At 41.2% G+C, this 27,144-nt stretch overlaps 1 protein-coding gene across 1 annotated transcript in view; it reads left to right on the forward strand.

The window, feature by feature from the left end:
* Positions 1–323: 323 nt before the first annotated feature.
* Positions 324–27,144, forward strand: part of htr2aa (5-hydroxytryptamine (serotonin) receptor 2A-a) — a gene marked incomplete at both ends in the record, with an annotated part of 98,967 nt that continues 72,146 nt past the window's right edge. Inside the window, one exon of the mRNA XM_079254313.1 lies at positions 324–753. Within this exon, the coding sequence (XP_079110439.1) occupies positions 324–753 (430 nt within the window). The remainder of the gene's footprint in view (positions 754–27,144) is intronic.

Here is a 27,144-nt window from a genome sequence, read left to right on the forward strand (position 1 = left end):
GCGGCTGCTGCTCTTTTTGTTGTGCTGAATTCAGCAGTCTGCTATTTTTGTTTCTCGTGTGTGGATGTCATGCGTTGATCCCAACAGACTTTTCCAGGTTTCAGTTCCTGCGTGGCGATGGAATAAATAAGAGACGTGCCGTTTTGAATGAAACTTTATGGCCTGAGGGATTTACGGTGATGTATTCGTGGTGCGCACCTGAGCTAAAGGTAACAGGAAGTGTGTAAATAATGATCAAAGTTTCCACTTTCTTACTTTGCTCTGAGTCATTTTCCTGGCAGCAGTCCGGACGCGTTCATCTTTGGTGTTACTGAGCAGAAACCATGACTCTGCGTGGCGGAAACGTGTCTGAGTTCTTGTCTCACACCGTCAGGGCCGTTACTGCTCTGGAATCCAACCCCTGGCCTCCACCTGAACTTGACCAAAGCAACGCCTCAAACGCGGCCTGTCAGGGGGGCGACATGGCCCGTAACGGCATTGAAACACATCTGGGGAACTGGTCCCGGCTCAACGGTGGGGGGATTTATGGCTCTCCGCAGTGTCCAGGTTCCGAGATGCCGAAGAACTGGGCGGCTCTGCTGATTTTAGCCGTCATCGCCGTCACCGTTATGGGGAACATCCTGGTCATCCTGGCTGTGTCCCTGGAGAAGAAGCTGCAGAACGCCACAAACTATTTCTTGATGTCACTGGCAGTGGCAGACATGCTCTTAGGCATCTTGGTTATGCCGGTTTCCATGGTGACCATCCTCTACGGTAAGCACTGAATGTGGCCCGCATTGGGTTTCATGAAAGTGGCATTTGGATGCATTGCTGACTCGATGGCTTAGTTTGTGTTGTGTGATAACTTTGCTCGCTCTGCAGATGATTGTTTGCATGCGTGGAAAACTGAATGGAAGATTTTCTTGTCTGATTTGGGAGCTGCTAGAGTACATCTGCTGTTTAAATGACCTAAGCCTGAACAGTCATGTCAGATTTTCTGCCTGACTCTGTGGTGGTGGTGGAGAACAGATGGAGAGCAGCAGTGATGGAGGTGTTCAGAGCTGTTGTTGACAATGAAGTGTTTTTCTTTTTTGTTTTTGGAGTGTGGCTTTGGTGGAGAATGACAGTGGCATCATGAGCGTCTGTACAGATATGAATGAAAATGCCCACAAGGCTGTTTTTGTGTATCATTAATAAGTTTCCACGAACTCCTGCAGGTCCTGTCCATATTATATGCAGTCATGGCTAGATTATGATTAAATTTTGGGGGTCTGAGGCAATGATTTGCTCTTTGGTCTTCCAGACACGTATTTACCCTTCGAACCTTCCACTTCTCTCTCTCTCTATATACATATACATATATACCCAATCACCTCCACATGTACTGTACATATGGAACTCACAGCAGACATTCAGCTTCATTATGTTCCCTGAAAGCAGCTAATGCTCCACCTATGCTGGAATAATGGCTACTAAGTAATCATTAGATCAAATTTGGATGTTTTTCTATTGCTTCTCTGTATGCACGACAGTCCTCCCCTCCTGCACTGTTCGATGTAACAGCTTGTCATTCCATAACCTGCTCACTTCATTCATGTAGCTCTTACAAATACAATTACATGCAGACCCTGAGCACTTTTACAGTCACACCAATGATTAGTGTGAGCTAGAGGGAGACGAATCTCCAGGAGGTGACGATACAGCTCACTTTGGATGGCCATGTAAGAAATGTAAATTGAAAATGTCAGAAAAATCTCTTCACTCAGAAAACACCCTCTCTGAGCATTGCACTATATTGCTGGCTTATCAACGGTCGCTGTAGCTGCTCTAAACATTACCAACATTTACTTATTATTGGACAGCAGGGAGAGATTCTGTGCAACAGCTACATTTACATTGAGCTGCAATCAGAGTGCGGGCAAATCTGACTTTTTTGTCCATATGTGACCCATATCTGATTATTTTATGACAATCTGGACAGCACAAATCCAACTCTGGCAACTTTTATGTGATGGTAAATCGGGTACATAGCAGACATTTTTCAAAGCTTGCTCATTTCAATCCCACTTTTTAGGAAGTCCTACTAATAGACCATGAAGGAAATCCAGTCTACTGGAGATGAATGCATGGAGGAGTTTCTCCTGGTCTTTCCGGACACTAAACTTTTGATTCTGTTCATATTTCTGTCTTGGTGAAAGCTTTCATGTGGCTGCTGAAAGTCAGATCTGAGTCACACCAGGGTTACAAACTGGGTCAAAGATTCTTGTCTCTTTGCAACCAAACAAAATAATCTGTTTTGTTTTTATTAAATTGTAGAAAATTCTTTGTCATCCAGGTGTTTATTTGTTATAAAGGCAGACAAAGTGAGTCTGTTAAGAGTGCAGTCGTCTGGTGACAAAGACACATAAAGTTGTGTATCGTCTGCACAACTGTGATATTAAAGCTCTGTAACATTTGATCCAAAGGGAGCATACACAAGTTTAACAGAAGCGGTCCGAGGACTGACTCCTGAGGGACTCCACAAGTCATGGCCACTCGCTCAGATTCACAGCTGCCGATCGTAACAGAATAACTCTGGCCTTCCAAACAGGACCTGAACCAGTTAAGACCACTAGAGTCCAAACTGCCCAACTGCATATTTGATAGGAAACATGGAAAGTCAGATTGAGAGAATTCAGACGACTTAAACCAGAATTTCTTTCAAAGATGTCTGCAGTTTGTCTCAATCCAGATGTTGGTTTCAGAAATAGTAAGAACAGGGTATTTAATCAGAGACATGCTGTTTTATTTTACAAAGCAGAGACATTTAAACCAGTTTAGTTAGTTTATCATTCATCAACTCAAAGTGACTAAAAGTAAATCCAGCTGACCTTCATGTCACAGTTACAGGAATCATTTTGTAGAAATATTTACAGTATAATGAGTTGTGCTTTTAGATAGAAAATTACACACATAAAGGTCTACTTTGTCTGGACAGACAAGACATATTTGTTCTTTGTGGGTTTTTTTTTTAAAATTTTGTTTTTATTTATTTTTTTTAGGCAGAGCCATTTAATTTCTTAATCTACTCTTTATTGACATTTAGCAACCATTGTTCAATGTATCAGCCTTAAAGTGCTTTTATTTACAATAAATAAATAAATAAATAAAAGCACAAGAGATGTGATTATTCTTACTTATAAAATGTAATAAGTAAGTTTGACATTGTTAAATTTTGTTCTGTGTAATAATAAACAGTTCATCCACGTTTTCGAACAGGAAACAAACAGGCTCCTCTTGTAATTTAACATCTGTTTTTATTCTCTCCATGCTGTAAATGTCCATTGTGATGTGGTTTTAAGGATCTTTTTGCTTGCCACATACAAAGTTTTGAAAAATGCTTGTCACCCTTTGGCAATTTGAGTTTTACTACCAAAAAAAGTACTTTCCAGAAGAAGATTACTTCCAAATATTGCTTGAATTGAATAATGTTTTCCCCGTAAATTAATAACAGAAACGCACTAAAAAGATGATGATGATTTGCATTTGAATCACCGCTTTTTCTAGCTGGTCGCAGAGTTTATTATGAGATTTCTGGTAGGTTGTAATAAAATACTTTATCAGACTATTTCAGCCCAGTTTATTTTAAAAAATAACTAAAAAGAAAGAAAGAGAACATGTCCTGAATGTATTTAGCTTAATCCTCATGTTTAACTCTCCATACGCACAAACAAGTCCGTCCATCGCAGTATTTTTTGTGACAGTTTTAGTTGCTGTTATGAATATTTGGTAAATTTAAACCATGTCAGCATTTGCGTATTATCATTCAGTCTGCATGTTCGTCTAACTCTGTTTTTCTATTGTCAGATAGAAGCAGCACATTTCTGGCTTTCCTGGCCATAAATAATGACTCAGAATATGTATGTGACTCTAAACCGCCGTTATGGTATATCAACATCGGCACCAAGAAGAGAAGTAGCAACGTAATCATCTGGCTGCAGTTTTCATTTATTTCATTAAAAGCCACAAAAGTAAAAGTTAAGTCAGATTTGACGTCAGTCTGACATCTGTTTGCGTCGCCCTTTTTCTCATGATTCACAGCCGGCAGCCCAGCATCACTTCCAGACGTTTGCCTCTGACCTCGTCTCTTTCCTGAAAACTGCTTTCATCCCCCTGAAGGTTTTCAGGTGCTTGTGGATTAATTCTGCAGGAAGCTGCCCGTTCATTCTGCTCGTCTTCATTCTGTCTGCTGATCTCTCTGAATCCACCCCACCGCACACGCTCCAACGTGCACGCCTTTCATCGCTGCCCTTTTCCAGCTCATCCTCGCTCCCCATGTCTCTGAGAGCACATGCTCGCATAAGATGCTTCACAGCAAATTCATTTACATGAGAAAGACTGCGATAAACGTGCAAAAAGAAGACTTCCAGTATTTCCTACTAGCTTCCCTCCTGCTGTTTAATCAGAAGACAACAGATTAACCACACCAAAGCAACACAAACACTCGCTGCCGTCATTATCCCACATTCAGGAAACAGAATTGTTTCAGAATGAGAAGTCACGCTGATAAAAGAGGAGTGATCTTATCAAGCCAGAATGTTGTCATTAGGGGGGTTGTACGAGGTGGTTACTGATGTCAGAAAAATGATTATGAGTGAAATGAAGAGATGAGGCTGTGAATGGTTATTAATGAGGTCACAGATTAGTTTGTGCTGCTGAGCTCAGAAGGATTAGATTATTCATGAGGTCATGGGAGGATGCGGAAAGTAAGATCAGAGGCCCGTTTGGAGTCGCTAAATACGCCTCCGCCTAATGACTTGTGAACGAGATAAAAAGTGCGAGGTGGTTGCAGGTTTCAGTCTCTAACGACACCTTTTATGCCGATTATCTGGTGTCTTGAGAAGAAAGAAACAACCTGAGACACAGAGGGAGACAAAATACGTAGAAACATTATCTAATAAAAAGGGCAGATGCATTGTTGTTTTAATGAATCACTTTTACGTGAAATGACACATAATGACTCCACTGAATTATAGGATATTTTTGCTCTTTGGCAACCCCATCTATCTTACACCCTGTCTCTTCTCTGAGCGCTCTCCAGCCAGTAAAAGTCAGTCCAAAGTTTCCTTTTGTCTTATCTCTTGCTTTTCATTTGCTCTTTCTTTTCCTCTCCTCCTTCGCTAATCTGCTCGAGTGTCTTTACACGTCCTGTCGAGTGTCTAAAATGACCAATGTAAGTAAAACGCAGCTGTCATTTGAAACTTAGAGCTGGGAAAAGAAAAGCTATGAATGATAGTTTCTCGGGCCAATGATAGCATCAGGAATGTGTATAATGAAGGTCAGCATGGCATCAACATGAGTCTAAAGCAGTTTTACAGCTAATCTATAATAATCTAATATCTAAGGCTCTGACCACATGCAGGAAGACAGTTTGGAGCAGAGGTGCAGAAAGAAGAAGTTCTGTCTGGCAGCTCTTTGCAACCAGGTCAGTAAACCAGGTGAATGTAATGATCTCAGCACCACTGCAGGTAGATAAGCCTGTTAGTGAAAACATCTGTTCTAAATGCATCGGTAGATCCGAAACATGGCAGGACTTTGACTTTATTTTTACTTCTACTTCTACTTCATACACCTGTGGATTGGAGATGGGAGTCTGAGCTAAAGCTGTGTCTCTTATAGTTACTTTTATTTCAGAATGATTCCTCTGTGTAATGCTGCAGTCTCACATCATGTTTCTGTGCCTTTAACTAAAGACAACTGCTTTATTCCAAAATGTTATATTTTGTAGTTATGTACTTCTTGAAACTTGTGGACAATGCTAACAAGTTGTCAACCCAAGCAGCTGACAGGAAGCAGCAGTGAAGTGAGGTTTCTTTCTTTTTTCTCCTTTCTTCAACTTGTTGAAGACATGGTGGCGTTAAAATCCATGTTTACAAACTAACTTGAAATGACATCAAAAGGCAGTTTTTTACATTTCAAGGAATGAATGAAGATGCATGACTTAGAAATGTGTAAATCTTTAAAACAAAGCTTTATGTGTAATCATGTATCTCACATGTAAACATACGGACCTAATCATTTAGATAAGTTTAACATTTAATCACTTTACAGGTGAGTGCTTAGTAGAAAAATATCTGATGACAGTGAGTAGAAAAGTACGATGACTTGAAAGGTGCAGGGCTTTCTGTGACAAAATGATAAGTTATTTGGGTGAAGAACTGTATTTGTACACTTCATTGGACACATAAAATGTCTCTGCATGCTAGTCCATGGAACCACGCTAAAGTCTCAGAACCAAAAAACAAAACTCAGGCTACATCCCACCTAAAAGCTGAAGAAAACTCTAAGTACAGACCACTGTATAACTTTAGCTTCCGATAGCTTCCAATATTATAATAATAATCTTTTCTATCTATGAAAATTGAATGTCTAAGTAATTCGATTAGTGCCTGAAAAGGGTGAAAAGAAAAGCTAACTGCTTCAGAGACAGGCAAAGTTGTCGCAAAGATACATCACACCTATTCCAAAACAGGGAATGGCACAAAGGCAACAAGCGTCGCACATGAAATCATGGCAATCTTTGCTTATAAAGCCCTTTTCATGCAGCCAGCAACACAGAAAAAAATATTTCTGCATTTTAATATAAAGCTTTCACACACCAAAGTGTATAACATCACGATTAAATAACACTTCACATACAATTGCACACAAAGGCACACACACTCATACACACAAACAAAACTGTACACTTGGAGCCAGCCGACCCCCTGCCACAGAGGACGCCACAGGAGCCGTCCAGATTACGGCAGGTCAGGACCCACAACACATCCATAGGGCTGCAGTGCAGGACCCCCAACCACACAGATCGATCGCCATGGCAACAATTCTGCAGACAAAGCAGGCATGGTCTTCACTGGGGAGGGGGGCTAAATCATAAAATTATGAACAACATGTAAGAATGACAGAATTGTGAGATTACTACAAAACTGGAGAAAAGAGAAAACTACAAAAGATGTAAAGCAGTCACAATGAATAAAAATAGACAAATCACAGCTGCAAATCCTTTTGTTTCACTCTCAGTTAGTGTTTATGCCAATGAAGATGAGCTGGGAGGGGGGCTTTTATGTCTGTGCCCAGGGGATGATTGTCTTCTAATCCACCCATGCCTACTAAAGCACGTTAGCACTGTCACTGTGAACATGTTGCCATTCCCTGCAGCCTCACAGAGCTGCTGCACGGCTGCTGCCAATTATTGGGCCAGAAATGGAAATATCCAACTTTAAAAGCCAGCGTGGGGGTACAGCCACATATCCGATGAAGTGTGCGAGACGTCCCATCCTGAACCGCCTGATGTGTTTTAGCTTCGGCGGATGTTTTGCCTGTTATGTTTGGCCTTGTTGACAGATGGCCCAGCACAATGATTTAGACTCTGATCTGTTGTACAAATTTATTTTAAAACCAGCATTTGAAGCCTCTTGGGGACTTTGGGATTTATCGCTGCTGTGACAGTGCCGACCCAGTGAAGGAATAGATTGTTTTCTCTTTATTCCACATGATATCATGATATTTTCCCTCTCTTTTTTTCTCCTGTGTTCTCCTGGGATGAGCTGTCAAAATAAGAGATGACAGACTGATGCGCTTTCACACCTCACACAGTCCTCCTGACGCTCACTGCTTTAAAGAGCTTGAATAACTTAAGAGTTTCGCTTGGCTGGTATTTGCATCCATGATAGTTAAAGACACACAATCATCCTCCTCTGTCTGCAGCAGAAAACTGTCACTGACTTCTCCAAGCAGATGCTTGCTGTAAGACGTCTCTGGAGAAATCCAGGGAGCACATTTATTTGCCCCAGAGATCAACTGCACCTTGAAAAGACAGCAGTTCATTGTGAGGTGACGGTAAACTGCAGACTGTTACACAGCTCCACACTCACCATGTAGATTTTTTAAGTTAATCAGATTTGCTGATGGCAAAGTGTCAACATTTGCTATTAAAGCAGATTGTCTCATCTTGAAACATTCAGGAGGTTTAAAACTTTAAAAATCCCAAACTTGGCTAATTAGTCAAATCGAGTAAGAAACAGTGAAGGTAAAAGTTGAAAAGCTGCTGATTATATAAGATTTTTATTCAATCAGTCAGAAGTGTCTGACTCTCCTGAAGCTTCATGGAGGTTGGTTGGAGATCATGTTATTTTTTCCTTTGCAGTGACTTTAACTGGGCCAAAGTGTCTTGCTGGAGCCGTTGAGTTGATGCATGAAGCGGTTACATATCCTGATGGATGTGATTTCTGTCAGTCAGTCTTTCCACTGCAGTGATCCAGGCTGAAATCTCTCCACACCTGTGTGTGTGTGTGTGTGTGTGTGTGTGTGTGTGTGTGTGTGTGTGGGGGGGGGGGGGGGGGGGTTCAGAGGCAGACTGATGCTCTACAGACTGAACCTGCTGAACTGCAGCGAGCGGCGTGCCAGACTGGCAGCTGATGGATTAAGTACCAGTCAGCATCGGTGTCTGTTTAGCAATAAGCTTTTCTTCCAGTATGTACAGTAGCTTTAAAATGACTCACCGGCAGTTTAAAACTACAACATGGCAAAGAAAATATGATCGCTTACTGAAACTGTGACATTAACCATCTGATGCGTGAATTATTAAAAAAAAAACAAAAAAAAACAATAGCATACTTTTTGTATGTGGAAAAAGTAAGCTATTGTTTTACAGAAGGGATTTTCTTTGTCTATAAATTGTCTCTATGATGTACATTTCAGTCTAATTTATTTTAATATGCAAGTCCAGAAGGGCAAGAAATAATGAAGCATTTTTTACAAACCCCTTCATTCATGTTGTATTGATCAGCTTCTGCCAGAAACAAGAGAACAGAGAAAGCTCCGCCCTCTGCCTGCGGGCTGCGTCTGATTGGTCAACTGCCAGGAGTATTTGTACTGAACAGTAAAGGTGGGCGTGGCTTTCTTCTTACACAACCTAGAGAAGGTGACCAATCACTGAGTCCCTCCCCCGGGATGTCACTAAAATTTTAAAGTAGAAAAAACTCTCGAAAACCAATAGTTCCCATCACCATGGAAACTGAACATAGAGAGTGCTGGAAAACTCAAACGTTGATTTAGGTGATAAAAAACATGGCGTCACTCATATGTCTGATGAGTAGTCAACTCGATAACACTGTAGAAAGCTCAGAAAACTAGAAATAGCATCATAGAGCCGCTTTAATAATAATTTGAGTTTGTATTAAGTTTAAGGAAGATGCAGCAAAGGGTTAAATCCATCATTGGGTGAAAGTTATCCCATAATATTCATAAAACATAGTAAAAGCTCTTCCAAATCATTAGCCAGTTACGAAGGACAGAAAAGAGGATTCATTCATTTACTGTAAATTTGTGCGTGTACTTGTCATCGCCGTAGCAGCTGCACCAATCAGCTGTCCCAACTCTTGAATCCAGTAAAGATGTCTGCAAACAAAAAAGGTTTTTGAATGCAAATATTTTTGGCATCTTAAGCATGATTTTATTGTTCCCAGTGATACTTTAAAAGAAATAAAGAAGGATCCAAACTGTGGACACTTGTCCTGATTCTTGTCTTGTTGGGGAATTTTTCCAACATGGTTTTAGGTCATCTTGAATTGTATAGAAAGTTCTTTTAATCCTGTTTTGTGCAACTGGGACTACTGGAAGATGCCTTAACTGAATCCCCATGGGAGACTTTTAAACACACATCTGGTCCTCAAGGGCAACAGTCCTGCAGGTTTTCCTCATATTCCTGCTCCAACATACCTGACTCAAATGAATGATTGTGCAGCCTGTCATTGGCTGTTACATCCATTTAGTGGAAACCAGTTGTGTTGGAACAGGGATACATGGAGAACCTGCAGGACAGCGGCCTTTAACGACTGACTTTGGACACTCCTGCATTGGAAAACCAATGTGCATATTTTGATAAAGTGATTTTCCATCTGCCACAGTGAGCTTTCAGAGATTTGGAAATTCATACAAGTGCATTGAACCACTTCAGTTTCCATTTTTCTTCATGAAACACAACATTTTGCAGGTTTACATGCCCACTCAGGATGCTGCACGCTGAGATGACGATTAGACGTCTCACCAAAAATCCCACAGCTTGTAAGTTTGTTTACATGTGGAAACAAATGAGGTTTTAGAATCCAGAGTGAGAAATGATGAGGTGAGTGGTGGTTTGTGACAGAAGGGTTAAGTTTTCTAAACCTGATCTCACACACATTTTACTGTAAATTAGATTATTAAAGGAAAAGGAGAGAGAGAAATGTGAACAGAAGGAATTTTAAATTGAAATTTAATGAAGAGATGGCATGCTAGAAAAATATTCACATTGTCAAAGTCTTTGCTTAGCTGTAAATCAGCAAGTTTACATTTATGTCGTACATGCAGCGTCACATTTTACTGTCTGAATCTTGCTCATATGCATCAACTCTTCTTCTGTATAATTTTACTCACCAACCAGAGAATCAGCACCATCATCAGTGCAAACTCCTGATATTCACATCTGGTTTTTCAAGATTTGTTTACAATTTATCTTCAATTTAAAAAAGCTGTAAAAGTCTTGAAGAGAATTTTCGGCACATCAGTTCGGTGTGTTAATCAGCTACTCTTTAACCTTTAATAAGGATATTACTGATTATTTATCATCTTTAAATTTCTAAATCCATTGATTACATTTTTTCCTCCAATTGAATCTTGATGATGGATAAAATGGATTTTGATACTGCCCAGATATCGCAGATCATCGACACATCTGCAGTCAGCCACCGTTGACTGATCTGATGCAGGCTGCAGAAGGATCCAAACTCAGTTTGATTTAACTTCAGAAGATTAAAACAAAAATGGAATAAGTTTTAGATTTTAACACAAGGTTTCCTCTCTGGACCGGGCTTCTGCGTCCAGGTGCTTGGTAATCTGTTAAATCCTGTTTGTTCTACAGGCACCAGTAAAATAAACACTTGGATGCAGCAAACACCTGCTGTGTCTTCTAATGAGTATGTTCTGTTTCAGTTTTCTCTCCACTTTTCACTCACATCGATTATCTTTAGGTTAAATTCTTCCCTCCTCCTGAGGTTTGACTTCTTTCAGACAGATAATGTTTTCCCATCTTTTGATCTTGGTATTAGCTTCTACATTTATCCAACACGCCTGTCTTCTTTTCTTTTGTTCCATTTTTAAATACAATGAATCTCCGAGGGAGTCTGGTATAAAGAAAATGAGCACTTTGTTTGTTAAAGCTTCAGCTTTTTTTTCTCTTTTTCTTAACAAGCAGGCCAAGCAGCATCCAATTCCCTTTAAAAAGATGACAATTAGTGTCGTCTTCTGTTTGTTGCATCATTGCTTTTTCCTTATTGATGTGACTCCAAAGGCTTCCATGGAGAAAGGCCATCATGAAGCACCGGGGCCATGAGTGAAGCGGTCAGGAGGACAGTCAGCTTCTCTAACTGGGAAAGATGGAGTATTCCCTTTGGGTTGGGAAGGAGAGAGCGTTCAGGTATCCTGGGATCTTTATTCCAAGTATGATGCAGAGTGAGATCAGAGCTTCATTCCGTTGCAGGAAACGGAAAGCTTTCTGCTTATTGATCCATGTTCATTGCAAACCTCAGCCTGGAACATGAGATGTGGGCAGTCCCTGAACAGATGAGACTGCAAGTATAAGTCGTTGAAATGAGCTTCCATTGGTGAGCAACCAGGCTGAGCTAGTGGAAATCAGCTGCAGAGTTTCCACATCCAGATGAGGCTGAAAGTACAGCTGCTGTTCCTGTAGAGAAATGAGTCAGCAGGGTTGGTTTGGGCATCTGATTAGGATGCTTCCTGGTTGCAGAGCCTTTCCACTGTAGAATAACAAATTAGCATCTCTGCTACTTTATACAGCAAGTAACAAGTTGTCTTCCTCAAACGGGAGGATAAAGTAGTTGCTGGACTGCCTGCCTTTATTTTAACAAAATGCCAAAATAAACTTCACTGTTAAGTGAATTAGTTTAACTGTCCAGCAGAAAGCTGCAAGCCCCGCATCAGATTTTAAGTACCTCTCCTTCATGACTTGTCTCCAAACACTGATGTAGATTTTGGTTTTCTCCTGGTTATCATTTCTCTTTCTTTTCTTGGCTAATTTTTCTTCCCTCTTGTGTGGCGAAGAGCATGGATGCTCCTGCATTTCAATGGAAAACAGCAAGTTGAATAATACACAGTTGTCTTTGTGACCAAACACACACACACACACACACACACACACACACTAGGGGTGGGAAAATCAAATCGAATAATCGAAAATTGGGATTTTTTTGCTTCACAATTTTAGAATCAATTTATTTTGTTAAAAAAAACATCTTTTTTTTTTTCCAAATAAATAAAAATAATCCCTTATAAAATTTTTAATTTTTATTAGTTTCATTGATCTTTTTACTTGTCTTCTTGGGCGTTATAGCAGCAGAATGATGGTCTGGTTACTGGTTTGTTTTTTCCTCATTGAAATCAAGAAAAATGACCAAAAAACAAAAAAAGTTTCATACATTTATTTTGTTTTGAATCTATAAAAAAGAATTGTGAGAATCCCAATTTATATCGAATCTGCAACCAAAAAATCGAAATCGAATCGGGACAAAAGCATATCGTCACAGCCCGAACACACACTCACCTACAACAACACACAGGAATTGACAGCCAAAATGCATAAGGCTAACAAGTGTGTCCCTTTTCGCCTGCCCTATTTAAAGATGGCGATGCAACATGGCAGCTTTCTGTTAGGTGCGCCGCCACCTCTGTATTTATAAACAACTTATTCTAAGCTACGAGAACACTTCAGTTTGCATGTGATTATGATTATACCTCAGTAAAATACATTATTACAAAAGCAGTGCTATGAAAGCTAAATTAGTTACACTGTACCTTTAAGACATTTGAACAGAGATTTTGCCAAAAGATCCTGCAGTCAAAAATAATTTCTTTTGCTTGTGTGTCATAGATTGAACGTGGTGTTGCAAGGATGTTGCTCCATATCAACGCAGCAGCGTCACAGTTGCTGAGGAAATGTCGGCCAAATATCCATTGCTAGAATCTCCAAAAGGTGCTCCGTCACGTTGAGATGCAATCTGTTTCGACATTGCACTGCAAAATAATAAGAACGTCTATTTGTGTCTACCAAGATGTAATTTATCTCTTTGCTACTTCTGTCTGACTGTGAGGAAAACCTGCTTTTAGCACGATCACACTGTAACCCAGTTGTGAAATGGTGGGAGAAAATAAGTGATTGATTTAATTATCAGGTATGTTTCTTTCCATTTCTCACTCAAACCTCAACACAACACACCGACTACAAAACAACACAAACAGACAAAAGGAAACAAAAACAGATAATTTAAAAAAAAAGGTACATGACAGCAGATGGATGACAGGGAGCTGGGGAGCGCTTCGGGAAGTCTCAGCAAAGGCAGCTAGTCCAGTATGAGTGTAGTTGGGAATACTAACCGACAGGGCTCACGCCAGCCGGGGGCTTTCCATGAGAATTTGCAGGAAGGTAGATGGCCTGGTTGACCTGAGCACACGTCATGCTGAGCCAAGGAGAATCTGATGTGCAAAGAAAATTCTGTTTGTCCAGAGAAATTCACCAAGAGATGAAGCGCAGACCTCAAGTCTGACGCCTGAGAGCACCTGCTAATGCTGGCTGGACGAGAGGCCGGCAGAATGCTGCTGGAGCTGGCGAGCTAATGGAGCTCAGGTGTGCCAGCTGCCGACCACTCAGAGCTGGAAGCAACCTTTGTACACACACACACACACACACACACACACACACACACACTCCAGACACTGGTCCATATCCAGACACTGGTCCAACTCCAGACACTGGTCCAACTCCAAACACTGGTCCCACTCCAGACACTGGTCCCACTCCAGACACTGGTCCAACTCCAGACACTGGTCCAACTCCAAACACTGGTCCCACTCCAGACACTGGTCCAACTCCAGACACTGGTCCCATCCCAGACACTGGTCCCACTCCAGACACTGGTCCCACTCCAGACACTGGTCCCACTCCAGACACTGGTCCAACTCCAAACACTGGTCCAACTCCAGACACCGGTCCAACTCCAGACACTGGTCCCACTCCAGACACTGGTCCAACTCCAGACACTGGTCCAACTCCAGACACTGGTCCAACTCCAAACACTGGTCCCATCCCAGACACTGGTCCAACTCCAGACACTGGTCCAACTCCAAACACTGGTCCCATCCCAGACACTGGTCCCACTCCAGACACTGGTCCAACTCCAAACACTGGTCCAACTCCAGACACCGGTCCAACTCCAGACACCGGTCCAACTCCAAACACTGGTCCCACTCCAGACACTGGTCCAACTCCAGACACTGGTCCCATCCCAGACACTGGTCCCACTCCAGACACTGGTCCAACTCCAGACACTGGTCCAACTCCAAACACTGGTCCCACTCCAGACACTGGTCCCACTCCAGACACTGGTCCAACTCCAAACACTGGTCCAACTCCAGACACCGGTCCAACTCCAGACACCGGTCCAACTCCAAACACTGGTCCCATCCCAGACACTGGTCCCACTCCAGACACCGGTCCAACTCCAGACACTGGTCCAACTCCAGACACCGGTCCAACTCCAGACACCGGTCCAACTCCAAACACTGGTCCCACTCCAGACACTGGTCCAACTCCAGACACTGGTCCCATCCCAGACACTGGTCCCACTCCAGACACTGGTCCAACTCCAGACACTGGTCCAACTCCAAACACTGGTCCCACTCCAGACACTGGTCCCACTCCAGACACTGGTCCAACTCCAGACACTGGTCCCATCCCAGACACTGGTCCCACTCCAGACACTGGTCCCACTCCAGACACTGGTCCAACTCCAAACACTGGTCCAACTCCAGACACCGGTCCAACTCCAGACACTGGTCCAACTCCAAACACTGGTCCCACTCCAGACACTGGTCCCACTCCAGACACTGGTCCCATCCCAGACACTGGTCCCACTCCAGACACTGGTCCCACTCCAGACACTGGTCCAACTCCAAACACTGGTCCAACTCCAGACACTGGTCCAACTCCAAACACTGGTCCCACTCCAGACACTGGTCCCACTCCAGACACTGGTCCAACTCCAGACACTGGTCCCATCCCAGACACTGGTCCCACTCCAGACACTGGTCCCATCCCAGACAGTGGTCCCACTCCAGACACTGGTCCCACTCAAGACACTGGTCCAACTCCAGACACTGTTCCAACTCTAGACACTGGTCCAACTCCAGACACTGGTCCCACTCCAGACACTGGTCCCACTCCAGACACTGGTCCCACTCCAGACACTGGTCCCATCCCAGACAGTGGTCCCACTCCAGACACTGGTCCAACTCCAAACAGTGGTCCCACTCCAGACACTGGTCCAACTCCAAACACTGGTCCCACTCCAGACACTGGTCCAACTCCAAACACTGTTCCAACTCTAGACACTGGTCCAACTCCAAACACTGGTCCAACTCCAGACACTGGTCCAACTCCAGACACTGGTCCAACTCCAGACACTGGTCCAACTCCAAACACTGGTCCCACTCCAGACACTGGTCCCACTCCAAACAGTGGTCCCACTCCAGACACTGGTCCAACTCCAAACACTGGTCCCACTCCAGACACTGGTCCAACTCCAAACACTGTTCCAACTCTAGACACTGGTCCAACTCCAAACACTGGTCCAACTCCAGACACTGTTCCAACTCCAAACACTGGTCCAACTCCAAACACTGTTCCAACTCTAGACACTGGTCCAACTCCAAACACTGGTCCAACTCCAAACACTGTTCCAACTCTAGACACTGGTCCAACTCCAGACACTGGTCCAACTCCAAACACTGGTCCCACTCCAGACACTGGTCCCACTCCAAACAGTGGTCCCACTCCAGACACTGGTCCAACTCCAAACACTGGTCCCACTCCAGACACTGGTCCAACTCCAAACCCTGTTCCAACTCTAGACACTGGTCCAACTCCAAACACTGGTCCAACTCCAAACACTGGTCCCACTCCAGACACTGGTCCAACTCCAAACACTGTTCCAACTCTAGACACTGGTCCAACTCCAAACACTGGTCCAACTCCAGACACTGGTCCAACTCCAAACACTGGTCCCACTGCAGACACTGGTCCAACTCCAAACACTGTTCCAACTCTAGACACTGGTCCAACTCCAGACACTGGTCCAACTCCAAACACTGGTCCCACTCCAGACACTGGTCCCACTACAGACACTGGTCCAACTCCAGACACTGGTCCCACTCCAGACACTGGTCCAACTCCAGACACTGGTCCCACTCCAGACACTGGTCCCATCCCAGACAGTGGTCCCACTCCAGACACTGGTCCCACTCCAGACACTGGTCCCACTCCAGACACTGGTCCCATCCCAGACAGTGGTCCCACTCCAGACACTGGTCCCATTCCAAACAGTGGTCCCACTCCAGACACTGGTCCCATCCCAGACAGTGGTCCCACTCCAGACACTGGTCCCATTCCAAACAGTGGTCCCACTCCAGACACTGGTCCCACTCCAGACACTGGTCCCACTCTAGACACTGGTCCAACTCCAGATACTGGTCCAACTCCAGACACTGGTCCCACTCCAGACACTGGTCCCATCCCAGACACTGGTCCCACTCCAGACACTGGTCCCACTCCAGACACTGGTCCCAATGGCGTATCCAGGAAATAATGGGGTGGGGAGTGTGGGGAGGCCAATCGATGAATTTAGATAAATATTGGGATCCTTGTCAGTGACAATCAGGTGTGTCAAAACTTTAGAATAACTTTGGGTCCTTTCTGTGTCAAAACTATTCATAAGTTTGTATTTTTATTACTTCTAATGACCTCAGTCATAAATTCTGAATAAATGCCAAATGGAAATAGGAATATTGCAGTCAAGGCATCAGTTTGAGGTAATTTAAATTTGACTTTGTCTCAGAATCCTGAAAGAATATTAAGAGATATTGTTTTGGACAGTCTTCATAAAAGCATTAATAAGCAGAAAATCCACAAAGCTCCAGTTGTCCTTTATGTCAACTGCTGTGGCAGGAAAACAGGTTTAACAGAGTCTAAGTCTTTACAGAAGCTGTTTTCCACTTCCAGCTTTTCCTTTTGCATTTAAGGGGTCACCCCCCGGCTTTCTCTGCAGGTGCTGAGTGTGTGTGGACATGCTTGAAAACAGTTTGAGGTCAAAGTTAACAACACTGCAGGTAGAATCGGACAACAATCTGAACCAGTGTCTCTCACATAGACATACATGTACTGTACCTTGGGGAACCTGGAAACATTCCTGGGGGTACACGACTTAGTAAATCACAGGAAGTCTGCATTATGAGGTGAATTAGTTCACGATTACATGTTCAAATGTTCACATATGTACATTTAATATGTCTTCTAGATCTAGAAATTGACTCTGTGAACTTCTGTGAACAGATGTTTGGTGACGTTGCAGATCCATTGTAATCTAAAACCTGTAATACATGTGTGAATAAGTACATTTGTAAAATTTAAATAAAATGAAAATTAGTTTAAAAAAATTCACATAAATAAAATAATTTTAAAAATTATACAATTTAATATTGAACATATGAAATATGTAGGTTCATAAATAAAAAATAAAAATAAATAAAACTTGATTTTGTTAAAAAAAATAAATGTCACTTTTAGCAAAAATAATTAAATTTATTGAATAAATCGAATGTAATATGAAATAAAAGAAATTAAAAGTAAATATATATTTATAAAATGATTTTAATGAATAAATGGTACAAAATAGTCAGAATTTAGCTAAATTTCTCAAGAACGTTCAAGGAAAGTGCTTTAAATATCAACAAATGGCAATATACTTCTTTGTTCTTTGTTCTAAAAAAAAGAGTGAAATGTGAAGTTTTTATTATTTGTAGGTTATATGTTGTTGTTTTACTGGTCCAGCCCACTGGATACCAGATTCTGGAGAATGTGGAACCTAAACTAAAATGTAAATTGGCTGAAAAATTATTCCAAGGTGGTGCAATGTTGAAAAAAGCTCGAGAGGCGACGTTCTGAACCAGAGGTTTCCAAAGTTGGTCCTCAAGGGCCGCAGATTTGTCCTGCAGATTTGAAATGCATCTGTCATGAAGCTGTGGAGACATGGAAATGTGCTCCCAGTTGCAGACGTGGAGAGGCAGGAAGGCCAAGGGGTTGCAGAGAATACTTTAATAATATTAGCAGACCATGAGGAAGAGCCACAAGCAAAAACAGTAAACCAGCAAGAACAAACTAAAACCAAGATGGCATAATTAGAAAATAGAAAACATAACGAGACAGAGGTGGAATGGATGAGCTCATCCAGGTGTGCTAATGAATAGAAAACTAAGCTAAACAGGAAACTCAAGGAAAAACTACAAAATAAGACAGGAAACTGCGACAACCCACCATAGCAGCTTCCCTGCAACACATCTGCATGACATGAACCCAACAGTGTATGTTTGAGTCAAGTGTTGGAGCAGGGATACATGGATAACCTGCAGTATTGTGTCCCTTGAGGACCTGGATACCCCTAAACTAACCTGGAGTCAGACTGGGTTCTGCAGAGTAAGGAATATACAATACGAGTGTTGTCTGACTCAGAATCACTTTATTGTCCCTGAACAAGCGCAACAGATTTGGAGGAAGCGCATTAATAAAAACAATAAAAACTAAAAAAAATACCATTAAAAAGAAACAACACTGTAATAAATAATAAAAGACACCTTCCATACATTCACACAGGCTCACACACCCATGTGTCAGACAGTAAACAATCCCTGTTGAGGACTTTTACCGCTTTTGCAGTCTGTTTGCTTCGACTCTCAGATGAAACTGAACATTATAAACTTCACCAAACAGTTTATTGCTATAAACACAACCTAATCTGGCAAAGAAAACAACGATTGTAAACACGACTTCTGTTGCAGAGTGAAAACATAAAAAGACTGATGATCGACCCGTTGGTCCGAGTGCTGCAGCAGGAATTAGTTTCTGAATTGTTGCTATTTTAAACTCCAACCCTTCATGTAGTGATATGTCCACTGATATGCACAAATATAAAACTATATTGTACAAATATATCTGTAACATTTTTAGCACCTTCTGTTATAAATTCAGAAACTCAATTCATTTGACTTAAAGCTTTTTTCATCCCATCGAGGTGTTTCACAAAGCAACAGAACAAACATTAAACAAGTGAAATAAAATGACGACACAAACGATAAAGATGACCAACTGACAATAATAAAATATGTTTACTTTGGTCTTTGAGTCAATCTGTTTCTAACCAATCAGAATCCAGGAGGTCCAAGAGATTCAGGAGAGGCCGTCGCAAATAAAAAAAACCCAGAAAAATCTTATCAGTAACGATTAATTCAGCTCAAATAATAAAGTAATTATTACCAAAATTGGTAAAAATTTAATGTTATGCATCCCGTCAAAGCAAAGACTTTAATGGACAAACTACTCTTTAGATTAATTCTATTAAAACATTTTTAAAAAGAAGATGGCTCTTTGGTTGGATCAGTACTGATTAAATAAACTAGTTAGCAGATTAAATTTAGTCAAATGTTTGCAGAGGGGTTAAAGAAAAATCACAGAAGAACTTCACTGATTCAGATAAAATCATCACACAGCAGATGTCTCACCTGGATAACGCAGCAACATCCATTCATTTATTTATTTACCAAATAAACTAAACTTAATTACGGTACAGAGGCGGACTGATGTCTGCAGATGCCTCCATGTCAGAGCGAGAGTACACACTGGACTGGTTTCCAGTCCATCACACACACAAACAACTATGAATGTTAAATGCTTCTGCAAAGTGGGAGGAAGCCCTGCATGCATAGGGGCAACCTGAAAACTTTCCACCAAGCAGCCGCATCAATCTGTTCCCCTCAACGCTGCAGTTCTATTTATGTCTTTATTTAAATGAGGTTAGATATTGGTGCGTTGTGGAGCAGCAGGTATGATGGGATCGAGCATGTTGTTTCACTCGGCTCGTCTCTCTGCAGGGGTCGCCACAGCCAATCAGCGCCCGGGGGAATGGGCACAACCCTCGGTATTTATCCAGGCTTGGGACCGGCCCTCCCAGAACCATCCTCCTCGAGCCGGCAGCAGCGTGTGCATCTATTTATTTGTGCATGTAACAAATTGTACGCGCGTGTTGCATGTTTCAGAAATGTGAAAAAAAAAAAATGTTCATTTTAAGTTTCTGAGTTTTTTGGTGGTCATAGTTTCAAAATGTTCAAGTTTTTCTCTTCAGTTTCTGAGTTTCAACTTGGAAATTGTGAATATTTTCTGCAGCTGTCCTGACTCCTCCACTTTCCTAACACTCATACAGAGGTCACCCTTAGTTTAAGCATATCTCTAAAAAAAAAAAAAAAAAAAAGCATTTTGCTGGGACAGCTTATCACCTTGTTGTAGCCTATATGTCAAGATTTCCTTATTTTTACACCCAAAAGATAAAAAAAACAAAAAACAAAACATATTCAAAACCTCATTTTGACAAGATAATTAATAAGATGTAATCTTGTCCTGCAAGCGTCGACACCTCCTGCGTCTTCCAGATGAACGGCAATCCACAGCAGGAGCCAAACCTTATCGGCAAACAACAGTGTTCCCGATCCCCCTCGCTGAAGCTCGGATACCACTTAATGGGAGCAAATCCCTGCGGCAGGTTCAGTATCTTCTGAAAAATTGAGAGAATCCTGTAACAGCAGCAGAAAAACGATTTTATTGTCATTTCACACAATCTCTGTGGGTGTCATTCAGGCAGCATTGACAGTGTTTCCTGCCGACTATCTGTCCTCATTGTGTGATATACTATTAATGCTGTCTCAATGTTTCACTTCGTTGCTTCATTATGATACTTGGATGGGTTTAAGGTATCATGCAATGAATTGCGTCATATCACAGACACAGAGATAATTGCTCTTTTACATTATTGGTGTCTGTAAAAAAGTGGTTGAAACAAAAATATTTCTGCAAGAAAAGTGGAGCTTCATGCAACACAGGCAGCCAGGCTGTCACATGTATGATCCTCCGGGGGCAGTCCCGTCTGCAGGACACACTAACCGGTCGGCGGGCAGCATTTTATCAAGTTAAGTTTATATTTGAAAGAGGCTAAATAGTTGATTAATAATTTAATATTTAACCGATACTGAGCAGATTAGGCATGAATTAAAGTATTTTTCTCTACTACTCTTGTTCTACTTTAAACAAAAAAAACAACTTTTCTGACTCTTGGCTTTGAACTGGATCCAGGTGATACAAAGGCCATAAAATTCAACACAAATTCAATCAGATAAGTTTGATTTAGGCAAAGCAAAATTATCCAGCATGGCCTTTCAGATACTTTTATTGATCCAGGATCAAATCAAATCAAAATCAAAATCAAATCAAATCAAATCAAATCAAATCAAATCAAATCAAATCAAATCAAATCAAATCAAATCAAATCAAATCAAACTTTATTTCTTGAGCACTTTTCATGCCTCAAGCAACACAAAGTGCTTTACAGGATAAAATCAAGTCATGAGGATTAAAACAAACAGTGGATAAAAAGGCAATTAAAAATAATAGACACGAGCTCTTTCCACACACTCACACACACACACACAAGGACATAGAGCAAAGAACCCCCCCCCCACACACCCAACCACACACACCCACCCACATTCCCCGAAAACCATCATTCCCTGAATACTGTCTCTTTAACTGAATTCTGGTTGATAAAACAACTAAAAACATTAAGTGATAAAAATTCTGACTTGGTGCTGATGTGAGGAAACAATACCTCGGGATCCATCCACACTAGGAGCCAGTCCCCCGCATGCTCATAGGGGCCGCTGCCACAGGAACCGCACAACTCCCAGGCAGCAAAGGGGCCACCCCGCAGCCATGAAGCTGCAGTGCTGGACCCCGCGCCACCCAAACAGCAGCGGTCGTCATGACAACAGCCCCCAGACCAAACAGGCAGGACCCCCAGCGTGCTGGATCCCCATAAGGAAAACACTGGAGTTAAAACCAGAAGATGAAGAACCTTAAGAAGCAGTAAGAAATAAGAGCAACAATAAAAGAAAATATACATATATACATAGAAGGACTTCACAATAACGTATTAAAAATAAGAAATCTAATAAAACAATTTAAAAATAAATAAATTAATAAATGAAGTAAATTAAGATACGTAAATAAAGTAAAATAAAATTCAGTTAAATGCTAAGCTAAAAAGGTGTGTCTTGAGCCTCTTCTTAAAAACATCAACAGTCTCTGCGGCCCTGAGGCTCTCTGGCAGGCTGTTCCACAGTCGAGGACCATAACAATGGAAAGAGGTCTCACCGTATGTCTTAGTTCTGACTTTAGGAACCACTAAAAGGCCAGTACCAGAGGACCTCAGGGTCCGCGAAGGCTCATAATTAAAAAGAAGGTTGGATAAATAAGAAGGCCCAAGACCATTAAGACATTTATAAACAAGTAAAAGAATCCTAAAATCAATCCTGAAGCGCACAGGAAGCCAATGCAGCGATTTTAAAACTGGTGTAATGTGTTCCCGCCCTCTGGTCCTCGTCAGAACTCGTGCCGCTGAATTCTGTAGTAATTGTAGGCTGGAAAGAGACTTTTTAGGAAGACCAGAGAGCAGGGCGTTACAGTAATCTAATCTACTGGAAATAAAAGCATGCATCAGCACCTCTGTGCTGGCAAGAGAGAGAAATGGGCGGACTCTGGCAATGTTTTTTAGATGATACAAACCTGTTTTTGTTACATTTTTTATGTGTGGAATAAAATCCAGGTCAGAGTCAAGAAGAACACCCAAATTTCTCACACACTGGGAGGGGTTAAAAAGTTGTAATTTTAATAAAAGGATCTCTCTCTTGCCTTCAGGACCGATAAATAAAACTTCCGTTTTGTCCTGGTTGAGCTGTAAAAAGTTTGCTGCCATCTATGACTTTATATCTGAAATACAATTTAAAAGAACATTTAGTGGCTCTGAGTCATCAGGGGACACGGCGATGTAAAGCTGTGTATCATCGGCATAGCTGTGAAAATCAATGCCGTGTCTCCTGATGATGTCTCCAAGTGGTAACATATACAGGTTAAAAAGTAACGGGCCTAAAATTGATCCTTGGGGAACCCCACATTTTATTTCATAGGTTCGTGAGGAGCATGTATCCATACTTACAAAAAATTGTCGATCCGAGGGGTAGGAATGAAACCACTTAAGAGCAATCCCTGAGAGGCCCACCAGATTTCTGAGCCTGTTCAATAAAATCTGATGATCTACTGTATCGAATGCGGCACTCAGATCCAGTAGAACAAGAACAGAAAGTTTCTGTGAGTCCAAGTTAGATCTAAGGTCACTAACAATCTTTAAGAGGGCCGTCTCCGTACTGTGGTTAGTCCTAAAACCAGATTGATATTTTTCTAAAATGTTGTGTTTATTCAAAAACTTGTCTAATTGAGTAAAAACAACTTTTTCTATTATTTTACTTAAAAACGGTAAGTTGGATACAGGTCGGTAATTATCAACCATGTTTGAATCTAAGCCACTCTTCTTCAGAAGGGGCCTTACCATCGCCGTTTTAAAAGCAGAAGGGAAGACACCCATCTGAAGAGAGTAGTTTACTATGTCTAAAAGCTCACACTCAAATAACACATAAAAAGTTTTTAAAAGCGATGTGGGAATCGGGTCTAAAAGGCAGGTTGTTGGATTTAGCTGGGAAAAAACTTGACCAAGCATCTGTGCATCAACCAGAACAAAACTCTCCAGTGTTTCCTCAGATAAAAACAATGCTTCAGATCAATTAAAATCAGCATTATGCTGAGATAAAAGATTGGATCTAAAAGCATTGATCTTACTTCTGAAGTGGTCTGCAAAGTCCTCACATGCAGCGTCTGATGGCTGCATAGAGGACTTGTTAATATCTGTGTTCATTAAAATATTAATGGTTTTAAAAAGAAATTTTGATTATTTTTGTTATGTGATGAGGTTTGAAAAATAGAGTTCTCTTTCCAGTTTGATTTTGTTATTATAAATTTTAAGTTGTTCCTTTGAAATATCCTGATGGATTGTTAGTTTTGTTTTCCTCCATTTCCTCTCTGCTCTCCTGCAGCTTCGCTTTAACTCTTTTATTTCCTCGTTTCTCCATGGTGTTCTGAATTTAGTTCTTAATATTTTTGTTTTAACTGGAGCTGCTAAGTTAATTGCTGACTTTAATTTGTTGTTAAAATGGTCGACGATAAAATCACATGATGCAGGAAAAATCTGAGCAGGAGTTCCAGATAAAATATTAATAAAATTTGCAGCCACTTCAGAAGTAATATATCGCCTCCTCACAGTCCTCACTGAAGCGTCCTGTTTTATAGAGCTGGTGATGTTAAAAAACACACAGTAGTGGTCTGACACAGCCAGGTCAACAACAGAGGACACACCAGTGGTCAGGCCATAAGCTATGACCAAGTCCAAGGTGTGTCCTCTGTTGTGGGTAGGCTGTGTAACATGCTGTTTAAAACCCATACTGTTTAAAATGTTTAAAAACTTTCTGGCATAAGGATCACCACTTTTATCAATGTGAAGGTTAAAATCACCAGTTATTAAAATCACATTATATTTAAGATGTATGGTTGATATGAAATCAGAAAATTCTTTAATAAAACAAGAGGGAGGATTTGGTGGCCTATAAATAGTGCTGATAAAAACAGGTGGATTATTGACAACAAACGAGTGTTGTTCAAATGAAGAATAGCTTTGCAGGGATAATTTTTGTGCTGATAATGATTGTTGCATAATTGAAGCTGTTCCACCTCCTTTTTTACCTCCTCTGGTAGAAAATAAAAAATTTAAATTTGTGCATCTGCACCAAGCCAGGTTTCAGTTAAAAAGAGACAGTCAATGTTGTTATCTAAAATCAGATCATTAATGAGAAAAGATTTGTCTGAAAGTGATCTGACATTTAAAATCAGAAATCAGTCAGTTATGTTCAGTTGAACTGTAGCTTAGTAGAATCTGATGTCGACACTGGGGCGCAGACACACTGGTAGTGCTGTAGTTCAATCTATCGTCTTCAGATGTTTTACACACCAGGGTTGTGATAAAACACCAAAAGAAAGACAAAAAGCGTAGAATGTGTGTTTTTATTCTGCTCCCTTTCCAATTTACCCCCAATGGATTTAAAATGCTGTTTCTGCCCATTCTTGCATTTCTGTCTTCTCCCCTCTGCTTCTTATCTTAGATTTATCTTCATAGAGTTATCTTAGATTTATGTTATTTAACTCCCTGATACACTTAAGAGAGGAAAAACATCAGAAAAGGTTTTTCATGCTCCGTATTTTCACAAGCAGTTCAGGAAAAGATCGACAGAAATGTGGTGAGAAATCTGGAAATAAACAATAATAAACAACATCCACAAGCATAAAGATAGTAATAAAGCACACAGAGTTTAACTCAGCTTTATTTATAAAGCCCTTTAAAACAATCAGAGTTGAAACAAAGTGATGTACACAATTGGCAAAAATAAAAACAGAACAAAACAGTTCAAATGCAAATAAACAACACAATAAAACAACGGGTCATACAAGGAATACGGAATTAAAACAATAAAACAAACTGAATAAACGGTAAGTAAAACTAATGATAAAAATAAACTATAGCACCCTGACCAGAAGCTGTTTTACATTGGGTTAAAGGCCGAGGAAGTTTAGGTTAAATTCATTTCTTTCCTCAAAGTTTTGGTCCTGGTTGGCAGTAGTTACTGAATTTATAGCCAAAACGTAAAAAATGACCCTCGTCTCAACACATCACACCCCAGAATTAAACTAGTTTCATAGTTTTACAGCAGAAAACTTTGTCCACTGTCACATATAAATAAAAGAAAAATTAAACCTTTTTTTTCAGGTCTTGAGATTTTTTTTTATGTCTGGAAATGGTTAAAAACTTGTATTTTTATGACGTTCTATTAAACATTTTCCCAGGCTGAAGTTTTCCACTGCTGTTAGAGCAACCAGGAACAGCACAGGTCCTCCCAGATTCCCTGCAATAAGCAGCATAAAGAAAATGCTTAAGAGTTAGACACGTAAATACCACAGTTAACGCTCTAGTTCTGGTTTTTGTTTGGATTAGGACAATAACACAAAAACAGAACCAAGAACCCAGAAAAACACTGCATGATACGATGTTCTACTTTAAATTAGCCAAACAGGAAGAAGTGTGTTTGTTCTTCGTTGTGTTACACTATTAAAAACCTCTATTTTAGCTCCAGCAGCATCAGCTGGACCAGACTTCAGCCTCAGTCTGGCATCGTGGATAAAACCGCCAGGCTAGTTGAAACAAATTTCTGTTATTATTGTGCTCTGAAAACCGACCTGATGGTGGATTAAGTCGAGCCGACAGCCTCTCCGACTCGGACTGATGTCTCAACTTCCAGTCCCCGACCAGCAGTGTGTTTCTACATAGTAATACGATTATGGAATGATTGACAGAGGCAGAAAAAGTTAAATAGATTAAACACAGCTGAGGGAACAGTTTTATGTTGCTCTGGAGTCCTCTTCTATTAAAGATAAGGACTTCTGACAGGCTGTGGACCCGGCTTAGGCTTTAATAATATGAGCTTTCATTTTTCCCTGAGAAGTAGGGCGAGTGTAACAAGTGTTATACAACAAAGAAACTCCTTCCATGCCGGTTTCATGATCGCCTTGATGAAGCAGTCGATCGCCCTGAGCAAAAATAACCCCTAATTCCCTTCTTGATAGAAGAGAGGATGAGGAAGGAAGAAGCAGAAAGGACCTCAAAGAGAGGCGAGATAGCGTCCCATGTGGAAAATTGCTTGTGTTGTGCTCATCCATTTGTGCTCAACTGCATAAGATAGAGGAGGTTTTTCTCTCTGTGTGTCCCTGAGCAGCAGCGTAAAGCACAAAGGACCAAAAACAAAAAAAAAAGAGCAGCAACAGCAGCGGGCAAGCATTCAAATCATCAGCCAGCTTCCCTCTCTCTGCCCCTCACATGGCCAAAACAAGCTAAATGAAACACATGCTAACAAAAGGGCAGCCATTATCAGGCTCTGCGAGCCAGATGTGAGACATCAGAGCAGAAGGTCAGTGTGGGAGAAAATAAA

This window comes from Telmatherina bonti (assembly GCF_933228915.1).
Source record: "Telmatherina bonti genome assembly, chromosome: 15".
Classification (NCBI taxonomy): domain Eukaryota; kingdom Metazoa; phylum Chordata; class Actinopteri; order Atheriniformes; family Telmatherinidae; genus Telmatherina; species Telmatherina bonti.